The sequence below is a fragment of the Pinus tabuliformis genome, chromosome 6 (assembly GCF_031772625.1).
Source record: "Pinus tabuliformis cultivar Carrire ecotype Pingquan chromosome 6, CPIR1, whole genome shotgun sequence".
Taxonomy (NCBI): domain Eukaryota; kingdom Viridiplantae; phylum Streptophyta; class Pinopsida; order Pinales; family Pinaceae; genus Pinus; species Pinus tabuliformis.
Genome location: NC_142292.1, coordinates 2070586399 through 2070601600, shown reverse-complemented (window position 1 = coordinate 2070601600; position 15202 = coordinate 2070586399). Strand labels below are relative to the sequence as shown.

The following is a 15202-nucleotide window of genomic DNA, read 5'->3' as shown; positions in this document are numbered from 1 at the left end:
TAAGTATGAAGGTTGTGAATAGCAATTAAGTTATGAAGCTAGATAATATTATATTTATATACTTTTAAAAAGATGAGACAAATAAAATGACCATGATGTTTACCATCCCCTAAAATTAATAAGGTCTATTGTACTAAAGTTAGTAGAGTATGAAGCCTCTCTAATTAAAAAGAGTCATAAAGACAATATGCTTTACATTTTGATTTTAGATTTTAAAATATCAAATATAACATTTTTTCATAGAAATAAAAATTTATTATACAAATACATAAAATTGTAATAAATATTTTTTAAAATGTCATTTTTATGTAAACATAATGAAAGTACCAAAATAGTGGGTTTGTTAAGTATAGAGGTTGTGAAGAGTAATTAAATTATGAAGTTAATTACATCATTTTTTTTGAAAGAGGGGAGGATCATTAAAAGGAGATGATACTCATCTCAATCTCTTTTATTTTACAAATTTGTTCATTCCAACATGTTATTTTATTAGTCCTAACACTATAAAGGTCAAATGTATTGGTCATAATTTTGACCAAATTCATTATGTTTTTAAATTCAAAATGTTGAAAAGTAGTTTTGATAAGAAAACTACAAAAAAAATCCATAATTATTATAACATTTAAGCTCATCGTTACATATCATAATGAGAAAGTTGTTGAAACATGAGTGAAAATACATCTATTCCTAAACTGCATCAACAACCTAGAGAACTTGATGTCAAAAATTGAGATCTTAGAAATATTTTTCAGTAATAAATAAAACCACAACATTTAAAAATAAATAAATACATATTTACTATTTTTCAAATAATCAAACATAACCTTAAAAACTTAAACTTCATAAAACATAAGAAATGATCTTTTGAGATTAATTATTATAATATAATATCTTAAACCACTATTAAAATTTCCATATAATTCAAATTTGATTTTAGGATAAAAAATTAAAAACTAAATTTTTTATTTTAAATTGTCATGGTTTTAAAGATAAGTGGGAAAATTAAGCAGGTATTCTATTATGGCAGCTAGTTCTTAGGATAATCTATTTAGCGAGGGGTTTGTCCAGAGGTTCTTGGGATAATCTATTTAGCGAGGGGTTTGTCTAGAAGTTCTTGGGATAATCTATTTAGCTAGGGGTTTGTCTAGAAAAAAAAGCGTTTATTGTGAGAGTTCACAAGAGAAAAGCTGAATACATCAACCAGGTGAAAAACAATCTGAATAATCTATTTGCGAGGGGTTTATCCAAAAACAAAAAGCGTTTATTGTGAAACTTCAAAAAACCAAATACATCCCCATCCCGTTTAATTTAATACATAAAATTGTAATTTCTATTAAAAAAGAGTCCTCGAGATTTTTTGGTTCAGTGGGGCCCTCCACTAAAACAATGTTGCTTCGAGGAGTCCTGCAGATCAAATTCGCTGAGAACCAAAGTGGAGTCGCTCGTTGCGGTAAAACTGGCACTGATATACTACATTGTTTGCCCTGGTACTACGACTCGATGACGTGTCACTGTTGTTCCCTCGCACCCTATCCCGGCAGCAAACGTGGCAAGCAACGAGCAGGGGCCAGTGTGTTAAAATCATTCAGGACAGTTTGAATAGTTAGTTAAGAAGATTATTAGGACAGTCGATTTATGGAGTCAAGGCCACAGACAGACCGCGCCAGAGGCTGATTCAGATTCCTCCTCAAAGCCTCTTTCTTCACTATATATTCAAATCTGTTGGTGCGCTTTGCATTCTTCAACGTTTGTGCAGAGGAATTTGGCTGATGGGCTCGGATATGCAGCGAGCAGCAGTCACAGCGCAGTACCGTCGCACCCACAAGTTTCGAACCGGAGTCGGCAAGATGTTGGTGCGTTTAATTTGGATTAGCGGCTTCCTCACGGTCACTCTGGCCGCCTTGCTCTCCACTCAACTCTTCCCGGCTCTGCATTCCGTTTTCCGCTCTCGTCCTTCTTTCTCGGAGCTCTCCAAGTTGCAGACAAAGGTACGCTCTCATTTCCAGAGGTCTCGGTTCGATTCCCAGGGAGTCCGCTGGTCCGTGATTTCAGGGTTTCCAAATTCTGTACTCAGTCACTGTTCATGTTGTCAGAAATCTTGCGAAGATTGCAGTCGTCTGCCGGTTTCTTGAGTTATATTACCTTTAATCTTTTACATTTCAGGTGAACTCTAGTTATTTTCAGTCGTCTTAGACGGTGGATCTGTCAATATATCAATGCCGAGAATTGTGATTTCTTGTGCCAGCTAGAAATTGCTAAAACAGCATTTTAGAATTTTTCCTCGCTAATCCTTGGTTCCTACATGTGTACACGTTGCCCACGCTTGTTACTATTTCTAATTTTTTTGGGAGATGTGGTAACTGAGGGCTTTTACTGCGCGGATGAAGTTTTTGAGGTTTTCTTTCAAACACCCAAGGGTTTTGTATTTTAGCTGTTGCGTCCCAGAGGCGTTTTAGTGCCAGTCTCTCGGCGAAGGTGATTTCTACCCTCTTCGTGGGGATTTTATCTGCAGTGCTGTTACGGCGAAGTGGTAATTGAAATTGTTTAATGACTATCAAGAACTTTGGAGGTAGTCCATCTGCACTTGTCATAAAGATGACACAGGTTCAAATCCTTGCCTTCGTTGGTACGGCAAGGGTAAGGTAAGGTCCATGTTATACCGATCTTAGTGTTAGTTGGGGGGGCCAACTTCGACAGCCTGTGGATATAGGAATCCTGGCAAACTTCAAATATACATGCATATAGGAGACCTGGCAAGCTTAGGGTGTCCATGCATATGGGAGACCTGGCAAGCTTAGGGTGTCCATGCATATATGGGAGACCTGGCAAGCTTCGGATGTCTTGCAATTGATGCAAGAAGTCCAAGATGTAGCCATTCTTGGCTTCATTTCTGTTAAAATTCAGGTGGCTAACATTTTGAAAGTCATTTTTTTACTTTGGATTTTGTTTTAAAGGGCGTCCTTCATTGCTGTCAGGTTGGATCCTCTTTTATCAGAGTTTTTCCGACGTGGCTTAGGTTTGTGCTTTATAACCTATTTTCAACACAAACTTTGTTGTGAGGTGCCTTCTACAGCCCAGGTTTGGGGTTGATCCATCAACTGTGTGTGTATGCCTATATGCCTACCTGTGAGTGTGTACATAACGCTGCATTGTCTGTAGTGAATTGAATTGTGTGTGTATGCCTACCTGTGAGTGTGTACGTAACGGTGCATTGTGTGTATTCAATTGAATTGGGCACTAGCACAGGTCCAGCTTTATAAATTAGGCCTGATATACAAGTCGAGGTTGCAAAGATCAAGGATGCATATCTCGAGTTCACACAAACGGCTATCAAATTTTTGAAGTCGAGATATGCAACACTAGTTTCTCAACTTCTAAGTGCATCTCGGACCCAGGTTTAGATAGATCCACTTCTAGGTGCATATCAGACCCAGGTTTAGATGGATATACCAAGTGATGTTTTTACTATAAGATCATTGCATTCAATAAACAATCAAAATTAGTTGTTCAGAGTCCAGACTCTAGACCTTGTTTTTCTTTTAATTAAAAGAGGACATCTATATTAAAAAAGCACAAAATACTGTTCAAAATTGGATGGCACTCGCCAAGTTCCAATTGGATCTGGTTTTTGGCTTGTTCTATGAAGTATGAATACCCTCGTAGTGATGTTTGTGCTACAAGATCATTATCAAAAAGTAAGAGTAAAACTAGTGGTACACTTCGTTTTTCTGGTAATTTAAAGAAGTTATTCTATAATAAAACCAAACGATTGTACAAATGGGATGGTACTTGCCAATCTCCTATTCGATTTGGATTTTGATCTGTTAGTATTAAGTATGGATGGTTACGTGTCAAATTATAAGATCATTATACATAATGAAAAAAGTAAAAAAGTGCCATTATACATAATGGCACTTGCTACCTAAGGGTTGCAACCTTGAGTAGCATACTAGGCCCAGGTTTTAGATGATCTAGACTCTGCCAAGTGATGGTATTATTATAAGATCATTATACATAGTAAAAATTTAACTTTAGTTGTTGACACCTTTTTCCTGTAGGCCCAGGTTTTAGATGATCTAGACTCTGCCAAGTGATGGTATTATTATAAGATCATTATACATAGTAAAAATTTAACTTTAGTTGTTGACACCTTTTTCCTGTAATTAGAAGAGGGTGTTTATATTAATAACAGAAACACATCGTACAAAATGGGATGACAATTAGATCTGGTTTTTGGATATTTCGTATGGAATACATGCCAACTGATGCTTTTAGTCTAAAGATCAGTATACATAATAAAAACGTACAATTATCCGTTCACACCTTTTTTTGTTTGTTAATAAAAAGAATACTGTACAAAATAGGACGGCAGATTGTTGGCCTCTGCTGATTCAAAGATGATACTTCAGCCTTGTCTGTTTCTGTCTACAAGGTTCACCTGGCTTATATCTGATCTCAGGATAGAATAACATAGGCTGTTTACTTTGTAATATTGTAGTTTCCTTTGAAGCTTTTCAATTTCTCCAGGACAGTCCAGAATCCAGTTTTCTATGGGGATGTTTGTCAACCTCTGTCTTAAAAATCCTCAATATTGACTGTCCTTCCATTGTTTTGTGCTCCAAAAGCAAAGTCTACATATCCTGGAGGATAGAATAATAGACAGTCTGCTTCATGACTAGCTCCACATACATTGATCTGCAAAATTTGCCTACTATGTTCCTCCTGGTACATAGTATATGCTATATTCCCCCCACTGGAGCATGCCATATCAAAATTGGTCCACCTAGCTGATATGCGTCCATTTATCTACTTGAATGGGGCCATTGCCCCTTTTCCATACTTCCAATGCCATCTTCTTTTCCCTTTCCTTTGAGGTCTGGCCAACTTACTTGGACAGCTCAGTTAGAAATTCCAGCTCGTATCCAATCTTAGATACTTGGTACTAACTAACTAGAAATTTTATCGAGTACAAACCTCTGTTGTCATGGAGATGTCTCCAATGACATTTCTGTTCTTATATTTCATCAGTCTAGTCAGTCATGACTTGTGATGTTTTCTGCAATTGTAAACAATATGGGTAATTTCATTGCCATTTCCATTGTAGAAAGTTGAAACCCAGATTTTTGTGATCTATCTTGATCTTGATTGCAAAAACTATATCACTGACATCCATTTTAGCTTCATTTTGCAGCAAGGTGAATTTGGTGTGCAGAGCAGTAGCAAATTAAGTTGGACAAGGGAATCGACCACTCCACATTTATCTAGATTGGCGCAAAATTCTCAAAAGGTGCTTCATTCTACTTTAGCCTGATTTATTTGGATGTCATGATATTATGAATGTTCAAGTTGTGCTATTAACAAATGGTCACTTTCAAGTTTATTGGAATACATGTTTGTGGCCACCTATTCGTCCATTGCCAGGTCAAATGAATATTCATGGATAGTGCCTCAAAGTTGTTCATCTTTTCATGTTTTCACTCCCCTAGACTTGACAGTTGGATGGTGTGGGTGAATGGCCGGGTTATGGAAAGTTATGGAAGCCTGCACCAAGCCGAGGTTTTAAACCATGTGTGAAGCCTAGTGAGTCATATGAAGGTGGGTTTCATCAATCAAAGATGCTTCTTGGATTGCACAATGTATAATGATATAATATTTATTTGTATCTGAATATTCTTTACTTACAGCTCCTGGAGAGTCTCGAGGCTACTTACTGGTGTACACAAATGGCGGGCTGAATCAAATGCGAGCTGGTGTAAGTGCATGCATTTGAAATCTGTTATCCCCTGTAATGATAGAGAGACAAAGTTGCGCTTATTGTTCATACACTCTAGCAATACAGGTCTCCCCTTTTGCTATTTTCAATAAACTAGGGAGAAGCATATGATCTTTCTGAAAGGATTACTGCAAGTTTATCACTTTTAAGTTTTAAATGATTGGTATGAATGGATGGGAAAGAGTTTACATTTTCATGTGAATGACTTGCTTGTACAAGTTTCAATCTTGTTATAATGCTTATCTTCTGATTCTCATTTTGCATTTTCAATTGAATATCCAATCCTGTTATTCATGTTTATTTTCAGATGCTCTTTGTCCAATAAGACTCAAAATATTTCATGAATAAAATCTTTTATATGCATTTACAAGATGGCAGTGGTCATTGGTTGTCTTGAATTTGCAGATCTGTGACATGGTCGCAGTGGCCCGCATTATCAATGCTACATTAGTAATTCCAGAGCTGGACAAAGGATCATTCTGGCAGGACTCAAGGTGAGGATACCATTTTTTATTTGTGTAAAAGCTTTTGATATAATGTGGTGAAAGGCAACTCTCTGTTGTGCCTCCGCAAATTCATTTTGGTCTCACTATTTGCAATGGTGGAAAATTCAAATGTTGCAGCAATTTTTCTGATGTTTTTGATGAGGAGCATTTTATAAATGCTTTGGCAAATGACGTCAGAATTGTAAAGAAACTTCCAAAGGAGTTCTCATCTTTCACCAAAGCAGTAAAGCATTTCCGAAGTTGGTCTGGCGTGGAATACTATCAGGAGGAGATAGCTCCTCTATGGCAGGAATATAATGTCAGTTCTGCCCTTATTGACTGTGGAAAATTGATGGTTCATGTGGAGTTTCTATTCAGCATGTTTATTTAGATCTCTGTTTTATGATTGATTTCTGTGTCTTCCTATTTAATTAATACACAAAAATGCTTGGTTTTGCAGGTGATTCGAGCTGCCAAATCAGATTCTCGCCTTGCAAATAATAACTTACCCCCAGATATCCAGAAGTTGCGTTGCCGAGTGCACTATGATGCTTTGCGTTTTGCCCCACATATTGAAGCAATGGGAAAAGTAAACTAAATCTTTTCACATGTTTGCATTTTCTACAATTTAAGTTTTTCTTTAGCAGTAATTGAATGTCAATATAACCTGCAGTTATTAGTTGAGAGGATGAGATCATATGGCCCATACATAGCCTTGCATTTACGCTATGAGAAAGACATGCTGGCTTTCAGTGGATGTACCTATGGCTTAACAGCTGCTGAAGCTGATGAACTAACGGCCATAAGGTATTTTTTATTTATTTTTCTCTTTCCTCTAGAGTCTAGCTAATCAGTGATTATATTGGTTTTGTTTACAGCCTTTTGTTGTTAATGGAGGCAAGGCAATTGTTTGTAGTTGAAGCTAGTGAGATGTTTTTAGTAGATGGAGTTTTATAATCATATAAAACTTGGATTTATTCTAGAGAGAGCACACCATACTGGAAGGTCAAGGAGATAAATTCCACAGAACAGAGGGCTAAGGGACTATGTCCGCTTACTCCAAAAGAGGTTGGCATTTTCCTTGAGGCTCTTGGTTATCCACCAAACACCCCAATCTATATTGCTGCTGGAGAGATATATGGTGGTGATCATAGAATGGCTGAGCTTGCATCCCGGTTTCCAACATTGATAAGAAAGGTAGACAAATGTCTTGGTTGCTTTTCATTGTGTTTGTTATGTTTCTAATGAAGGCACTGAAAATTTCTGGACAAAAAAATGAATAAATGTCTCACACATTTGATTTCTGAAGCATGATAGTCTATCATTGTTCTGAATTCTGTCTATTTCTTTAAAAACATTATGACAAAGAAGAATTTAGATTACTGGATAACCCTTTGCATTTTACGTGGCCGTCTGTTACACTAACTACTGCGTAACACATGAAGATGGCAAGTAGTGGACAGGTTTGGCTATTGTAACATGTTGTCCTCTCTGTTTTTGTGAACCCAAGCATGCTTTGTCATGATCCTTTATCTAACAAGGGCCAGTCATTATAATAATAATACCAATTTTCAGCTACAGTTCTTATTCTTGTGATATTTTGCTATAGTCTCCCAGTTTTGCATGGTCCTTTGTAATCAGTTACTAACTGGCCCTTTAAGTTTCTTATAGTTAATGCTTCTTGTACTCTTTCTAATATCTATCTCTACTCGAGATGGGTTGTGGGTGACATCATGAGGGTGCATAAAGAAATTTGAAATTAATTGCCTACAAGAGTTCTGATGCATGGAAAATATACTATTTAATGTGTATGTATAGGGGTGGTTGTGCATATGCAAGAATGGTTTGTTCCTTGCTTGCATGCCTACCATAGAAAAAGACTTGCTAAGTCTTTTTAAGTACCTGTAACTTGTCTTGGATAAAAATGAAACGAGTTTAGTCGGGAACAAAAAATGCTGTCAATGTTGGTCAATCTCCAGTGCTTGGTTAGTTTGTCAAGACTTGTTGAGTTTGATAGATGAAATCAAACATGGTGTTTGTGCATATGCAAAGAATGGTTTGTTCCTTGCTCGTGCGCGTACCATAGAAGAAGACTTGCCGAGTCTTTCAATTACCCAATGTTTTTAAAACCGGAACCGGTGACCGGACCGGTCCACCTAATGAACCGGTTTACCGACCGGAACCGGTCTAACCGGCACTGGTTTGGTCTAAACGAACCGGTTTTAAAAAAATATATTAAATAATTAATTTTTAATGAAACAAAACTATTTTTAAGATGTAAAACCATGATTCCAAGCCAATAGAGACAAAATATGCAAAGTTTGCTCATTTATATACCATGTAAAGGTGAATACATCAAAATGGCACCGAGTGCAATACATATCATCAACAAAATAGCAAAATACATAACAAATGAGGCTCTAAATGGCCTATAAAGTCCAAAAACATTGCTGCAAGCTATGAGGCCATTGGCCTACTACAAGTCTACAGTATACACATGATCAATCATCAAGTTCATTACCACTACTAGTAGTAGACACAAGATCATCATCAGGAGCTACATAGACATCATCTGGTTCAGAGTCTGAGGATGCCTCAGCCTGATCTGCAACCTCAGTATCAATGCCACCAATGACAATAGAAGTGGACCTAATGGAAGCACGAGTTTGTCGACCTGCATGACTAGTGCCTTCCATTGGTTCCTTGCCTTTCCTTGATGCCGCTATTGATCCTAGTTCTGATGCCACCACATAATCTGCTTCATCCCCCGCCAAAGCCATGTCGATATCAAAATCAGCCTCAAACACAGGTTCTTCAGTCTCCTCCAACCATTCTGATGTTGGATCAATATCGTCCAACACAATGGGATCTAGATCAGGAGTTTTTCTTATCATTTGGAGCTCTAATTGCATTTATTGTTTACCCCCAAACCATGAAATCCTGAAAACCATTAAGTCTGCTGAATTTTGAGTGAAATCTAAAATTCTAGTTTCTCCATATGAAATCCAATGAGGTCGAAACCACTCTCAAACATCCTGAGTCATTTCATGGTAATGTTAAAAATTTAAGTAAAAGGATGAAAATGAAAATTAAAGGAAATGTCACTTTTACTTTAAGAATTTAACATTACCATTAATTGCCAACATTGTTAGGGTTGAAACCAATGTTGCATGAAGCGGGAGCGAAGCGGAAGCGCGGAAGCGGGAGCGCGGAAGCGTCATTTTCCAAAAATCTAGGAAGCGAAGCGTCCGCGGAAGCGTCTGCTATATATATATATATTTTTATATTTTTTTGCATTTATACTCAAAACAAACATCCCAAATACCAAATTAATTGTAGAAGACATGAAAACATGCATATTTTTGCATAAATCAAGATAGATATGGCATCCATGATTCCATTGTAGTTACTAGTATGTACAACAATCATCTATATTCTAGCTATTACAAACATACATCAAATTTTTATAAATCAATTTCAAAAAATCAATAAAAATCAATATAAATAACAAAATTCTAGTTTACCACAAAATTCTAATATCAAAAATTTCAAAAATGTTTAAATGTTTTTGTTATTGATAACCACGACTTAACCTAAATTCAATGTAAACTGACATGAAATTAATTAATTAAAAAAACAAAAACCAAGCTAATGAAATTTAATGGAGATTAAATCAAAGCAAATGCATATGGGAAAAAGGGCGAATCGCTGGCGTGAGTGAGCTATGTGTAGGCTGAGTCTAGAATTGTGAATGAGGGGACTCGTGATGAGGTGGGTGGGGGAGCCCGTGAAGTGGACCGGATCCCCTCCCTCCTTCCCTCCTCTTCCGCGTGCTCTCCCACCCCACCATAGTCGGTAGCAAGCCAACTGTTGCACGCGTCAATTGTGAACTCTACGTGGCCGTCTCTTATCACAATCAACTCCACTTCAGTATCTGTATACCGTAGAATTCAGGGAGTTTGTTCGCGGGATTTCGAGCTTTTCCGGCCCTGCTGTCCCCACGCCTTCGAGAGCCCTCGCTGTTTTGACGCCCCCCTCCCAGAATTCTCTTGACCGTCGGCCGTCCACTGTCGTCGGACAATCATAATGTCGTTCCCGTTTGTATTACTGGCGCCGTAACGGAAATTGATTGACTTCCCCTATCATTTGATGATCATATTCATCGTTACGTTAGCTGACGGAATTTTTGTATTGCATTCACACACGGTGCCGTCGACGGTTTTTTTTTTTGTGTTTCTACGGCACAGGTAATTCGATCGACAGTCTCGGTCGTTGATTGACGTTGAAGCGTGGCGCTTCGGGGCCCACGCTTCCTAAAATCCAGGAAGCGCTTTAAAAAATGCGAATCGCGCTTCAGAGTTTTTGGAATCGCGCTTCCTGGGGCGCTTCCGGAACGCTTCCGTACGGGGCGCGATTCCGGCCTAGGATCCGGGGGAGGGGGGGGGGTGGGGCGCTTCCTGCAACGTTGGTTGAAACACCCTTAGTCCCCCCCCCCCCAAAACCCCTCAAACACAGTCAAAAACATGTTTTTTTAACTTTATGGTGGTTGTGCCTAAAACCGGCCGGTTTAGGACAAAATCGGGCAAATGAAGGGTCTGACCGGGTTTTTAGGTCGGTTCGGACCGGCCAGCTAGCTAACCGGCCGGTTTGACCGGTTACCGATTTTTCTGAGCGGTTTTTTAAAACTATGCAATTACCTGATGACTGTGCTTAGCTTGGATAAAAATGAAACGAGTTAACTGGGAACAAAAACCACTATCAGTGTTTGTCGACCTCTAGTGCTTGGCTAGTTTGTCAAGACATGTTAAATTTGATAGATGAAATTGAAAAGGGCCACATTAAATCAAAATTTGATTAATAATCATGTAGATCCATTTTAACTCTAGATCAAGTATTGAGAGGTGTTGTCGCACAAAGTGTCTAGGCACTGTGACAACGCTCAGAGTAAGGGCTGTCACTCTAATCCTTACAGATAGATGAAATCAAATAGGGTGTTTGTGCATATGCAAAGAATGGTTTGTTCCTTGCTCGTGCGCCTACCATAGAAAAAGACTTGCCGAGTCTTTCAATTACCCGATGATTGTACTTAGCTTGGATAAAAACGAAACGAGTCGTGCGCGTACCATAGAAGAAGACTTGCCGAGTCTTTCAATTACTTGATGACTGTGCTTAGCTTGGATAAAAATGAAACGAGTTAACTGGGAACAAAAACCACTATCAGTGTTTGTCGACCTCTAGTGCTTGGCTAGTTTGTCAAGACATGTTAAATTTGATAGATGAAATTGAAAAGGGCCACATTAAATCAAAATTTGATTAATAATCATGTAGATCCATTTTAACTCTAGATCAAGTATTGAGAGGTGTTGTCGCACAAAGTGTCTAGGCACTGTGACAATGCTCAGAGTAAGGGCTGTCACTCTAATCCTTACAGATAGATGAAATCAAATAGGGTGTTTGTGCATATGCAAAGAATGGTTTGTTCCTTGCTCGTGCGCCTACCATAGAAAAAGACTTGCCGAGTCTTTCAATTACCCGATGACTGTACTTAGCTTGGATAAAAACGAAACGAGTTAACTAGGAACAAAAAACACTGTCAATATTTGTCAACCTCTAGTGCTTGGTTAGTTTGTCAAGACATCTCGAGTTTGATAGATGAAATTAAAAAGGGCCACATAAAATCAAAATTTGATTAATAATCATGTATATCCATTTTAACTCTAGATCAAGTATTGAGAGGTGTTGTCACACAAAGTGTCTAGGCACCAAGACAATGCTCAGAGTAAGGGCTGTCACTCTAATCCTTACTCGCTCCTTTTAGACTCTCTCCTAGACAAGCCAAGGGGGGCATGTGGAACACAGGGTCTAGGAGATTTTAAGGATGAACAACTTGATGAATTTAGAACAAGTCTTGGTCAATTGAGATGGATAGATTAAAATAAGACACAACCACAAGATAAGATTGATTATAGACCAGTGCCTTTATGTTGAATTAACCATAGACTAAATAAAAACAAGTTATCCAGAGCAAATTTATAAATGTAGCAAAACGACGATCATGAATAATTAAATGTCAACGCCCAGAGCTTCTAGCAATTAAATCCCAAATCTTAGAAGAATTTATCTTTCTCCAACAGTTAATGAATTTTAAAACATTAATCGCACTTGACAATAGAGAAATCATTGTCACGAAAGGACACCAATCATTGTCATTGAAACACCCTTAGTCCCCCCCCCCCAAAACCCCTCAAACACAGTCAAAAACATGTTTTTTTAACTTTATGGTGGTTGTGCCTAAAACCGGCCGGTTTAGGACAAAATCGGGCAAATGAAGGGTCTGACCGGGTTTTTAGGTCGGTTCGGACCGGCCAGCTAGCTAACCGGCCGGTTTGACCGGTTACCGATTTTTCTGAGCGGTTTTTAAAACTATGCAATTACCTGATGACTGTGCTTAGCTTGGATAAAAATGAAACGAGTTAACTGGGAACAAAAACCACTATCAGTGTTTGTCGACCTCTAGTGCTTGGCTAGTTTGTCAAGACATGTTAAATTTGATAGATGAAATTGAAAAGGGCCACATTAAATCAAAATTTGATTAATAATCATGTAGATCCATTTTAACTCTAGATCAAGTATTGAGAGGTGTTGTCGCACAAAGTGTCTAGGCACTGTGACAACGCTCAGAGTAAGGGCTGTCACTCTAATCCTTACAGATAGATGAAATCAAATAGGGTGTTTGTGCATATGCAAAGAATGGTTTGTTCCTTGCTCGTGCGCCTACCATAGAAAAAGACTTGCCGAGTCTTTCAATTACCCGATGATTGTACTTAGCTTGGATAAAAACGAAACGAGTCGTGCGCGTACCATAGAAGAAGACTTGCCGAGTCTTTCAATTACTTGATGACTGTGCTTAGCTTGGATAAAAATGAAACGAGTTAACTGGGAACAAAAACCACTATCAGTGTTTGTCGACCTCTAGTGCTTGGCTAGTTTGTCAAGACATGTTAAATTTGATAGATGAAATTGAAAAGGGCCACATTAAATCAAAATTTGATTAATAATCATGTAGATCCATTTTAACTCTAGATCAAGTATTGAGAGGTGTTGTCGCACAAAGTGTCTAGGCACTGTGACAATGCTCAGAGTAAGGGCTGTCACTCTAATCCTTACAGATAGATGAAATCAAATAGGGTGTTTGTGCATATGCAAAGAATGGTTTGTTCCTTGCTCGTGCGCCTACCATAGAAAAAGACTTGCCGAGTCTTTCAATTACCCGATGACTGTACTTAGCTTGGATAAAAATGAAATGAGTTAACTGGGAACAAAAAACACTGTCAATATTTGTCAACCTCTAGTGCTTGGTTAGTTTGTCAAGACATCTCGAGTTTGATAGATGAAATTAAAAAGGGCCACATAAATTCAAAATTTGATTAATAATCATGTATATCCATTTTAACTCTAGATCAAGTATTGAGAGGTGTTGTCACACAAAGTGTCTAGGCACCATGACAATGCTCAGAGTAAGGGCTGTCACTCTAATCCTTGCTCCTTTTAGACTCTCTCCTAGACAAGTCAAGGGGGGCCTGTGGAACACAGGGTCTAGGAGATTTTAAGGATGAACAACTTGATGAATTTAGAACAAGTCTTGGTCAATTGAGATGGATAGATTAAAATAAGACACAACCACAAGATAAGATTGATTATAGACCAGTGCCTTTATGTTGAATTAACCATAGACTAAATAAAAACAAGTTATCCAGAGCAAATTTATAAATGTAGCAAAACGACGATCATGAATAATTAAATGTCAACGCCCAGAGCTTCTAGCAATTAAATCCCAAATCTTAGAAGAATTTATCTTTCTCCAACAGTTAATGAATTTTAAAACATTAATCGCACTTGACAATAGAGAAATCATTGTCACGAAAGGACACCAAGGAACTTTAGATTAACAATTTAATTATTCCTTAGTCAATTAATTTAATGTGGTAAAATGAAGAAATTAAATTTTTTCATGTGACCAAAGATAAAAATCAAACGACCTTAATAAACTAAAATTTTTTTAATGGACCATAGGCCACATAAAAATTTATTTTTTTAAATGCAAAAGAGTAGGTCCTCTTATGATTTAATTTATTCGAAATTTCAAAGTCACAATTTTTTTTTTTTTTTTTGTATTTTTTAGTTTTTATTTTTAAACAAAAAGCAAAATATCATGAAAATCAAAACAAAAGAAAAAAATAAAAATAAAATTAATGAAATGAAATTTGAAATTTAAAAGAATCAAAGTCCAAAATTTAAATTTTGAGTGTTTTTTTTTTTAAATTTATATAAAACAAAATAAAAATAGAAAGTCAGAAATTAAAGGCTAGAAACAAAAAGAAGAAATAGAAATGATGTCAAAACCTAACCCTAAAACGAAATACAAAAAAAGGGTAAAAGGGGAAATCGAAATGTTTTGTTGAGTGTTGTGCAGGTCGAGAGAGAGGCGGCGCATGGAAAGAGTTCGACGGGGAAGAGTTGTGGGATGGAGGAGGAAACTGCGGAGGAGAGCGAGGATGAAAGCTTGATGGTCGAGGACAACACTGGAATAGCTGTGGGTAAGGAATGGAGCAGCAATGATGAGGGCGCTGGGAGAGATGAGGGTCGAAGGTGGAGAGCCGCAGATAGAGACAAGTGATGCAGGTAAGGGAAATGTAGCAGTAGCAAACTCGACGGCGGCAGGAGGAGCGACAAAATCTGTAGGAATGTATGGGAACGGGAAGGAAGAACGACAAGCAGCATGGATGCAAGGATGAAGAGTTGCGGGCAGTGAGCAAAGGAAGGACTGGGAAGAAAAGAAAAAAACAGCCAGGGTTTAGTAGGGAAAAGGAAGACGGATAGGGAAATAGAGAAGATCGAGAGGGATAAGGGAGGCTGTCAGAGAGAGCGAGGGTTTGTAGCAGTG

At 37.8% G+C, this 15202-nt stretch overlaps 1 protein-coding gene across 2 annotated transcripts in view; it reads left to right on the top strand.

Annotated features, from left to right (window-relative positions):
- The first annotated feature begins 1527 nt into the window (after positions 1–1527).
- LOC149267530 (O-fucosyltransferase 7-like) overlaps positions 1528–15202 on the top strand; it is a 53316-nt gene continuing 39641 nt past the window's right edge. The window contains exons 1-9 of one of the 2 annotated variants that reach the window (XM_089433329.1): positions 1528–1988; positions 5192–5287; positions 5496–5595; positions 5685–5752; positions 6179–6267; positions 6397–6577; positions 6719–6847; positions 6932–7065; positions 7242–7455. In XM_089433329.1, coding sequence (XP_089289455.1) covers positions 1770–1988; positions 5192–5287; positions 5496–5595; positions 5685–5752; positions 6179–6267; positions 6397–6577; positions 6719–6847; positions 6932–7065; positions 7242–7455 — 1230 coding nt within the window. In that variant the 5' untranslated portion in view covers positions 1528–1769. The remainder of the gene's footprint in view (positions 1989–5191; positions 5288–5495; positions 5596–5684; positions 5753–6178; positions 6268–6396; positions 6578–6718; positions 6848–6931; positions 7066–7241; positions 7456–15202) is intronic. The other variant, XM_089433330.1, reaches the window with a different exon arrangement.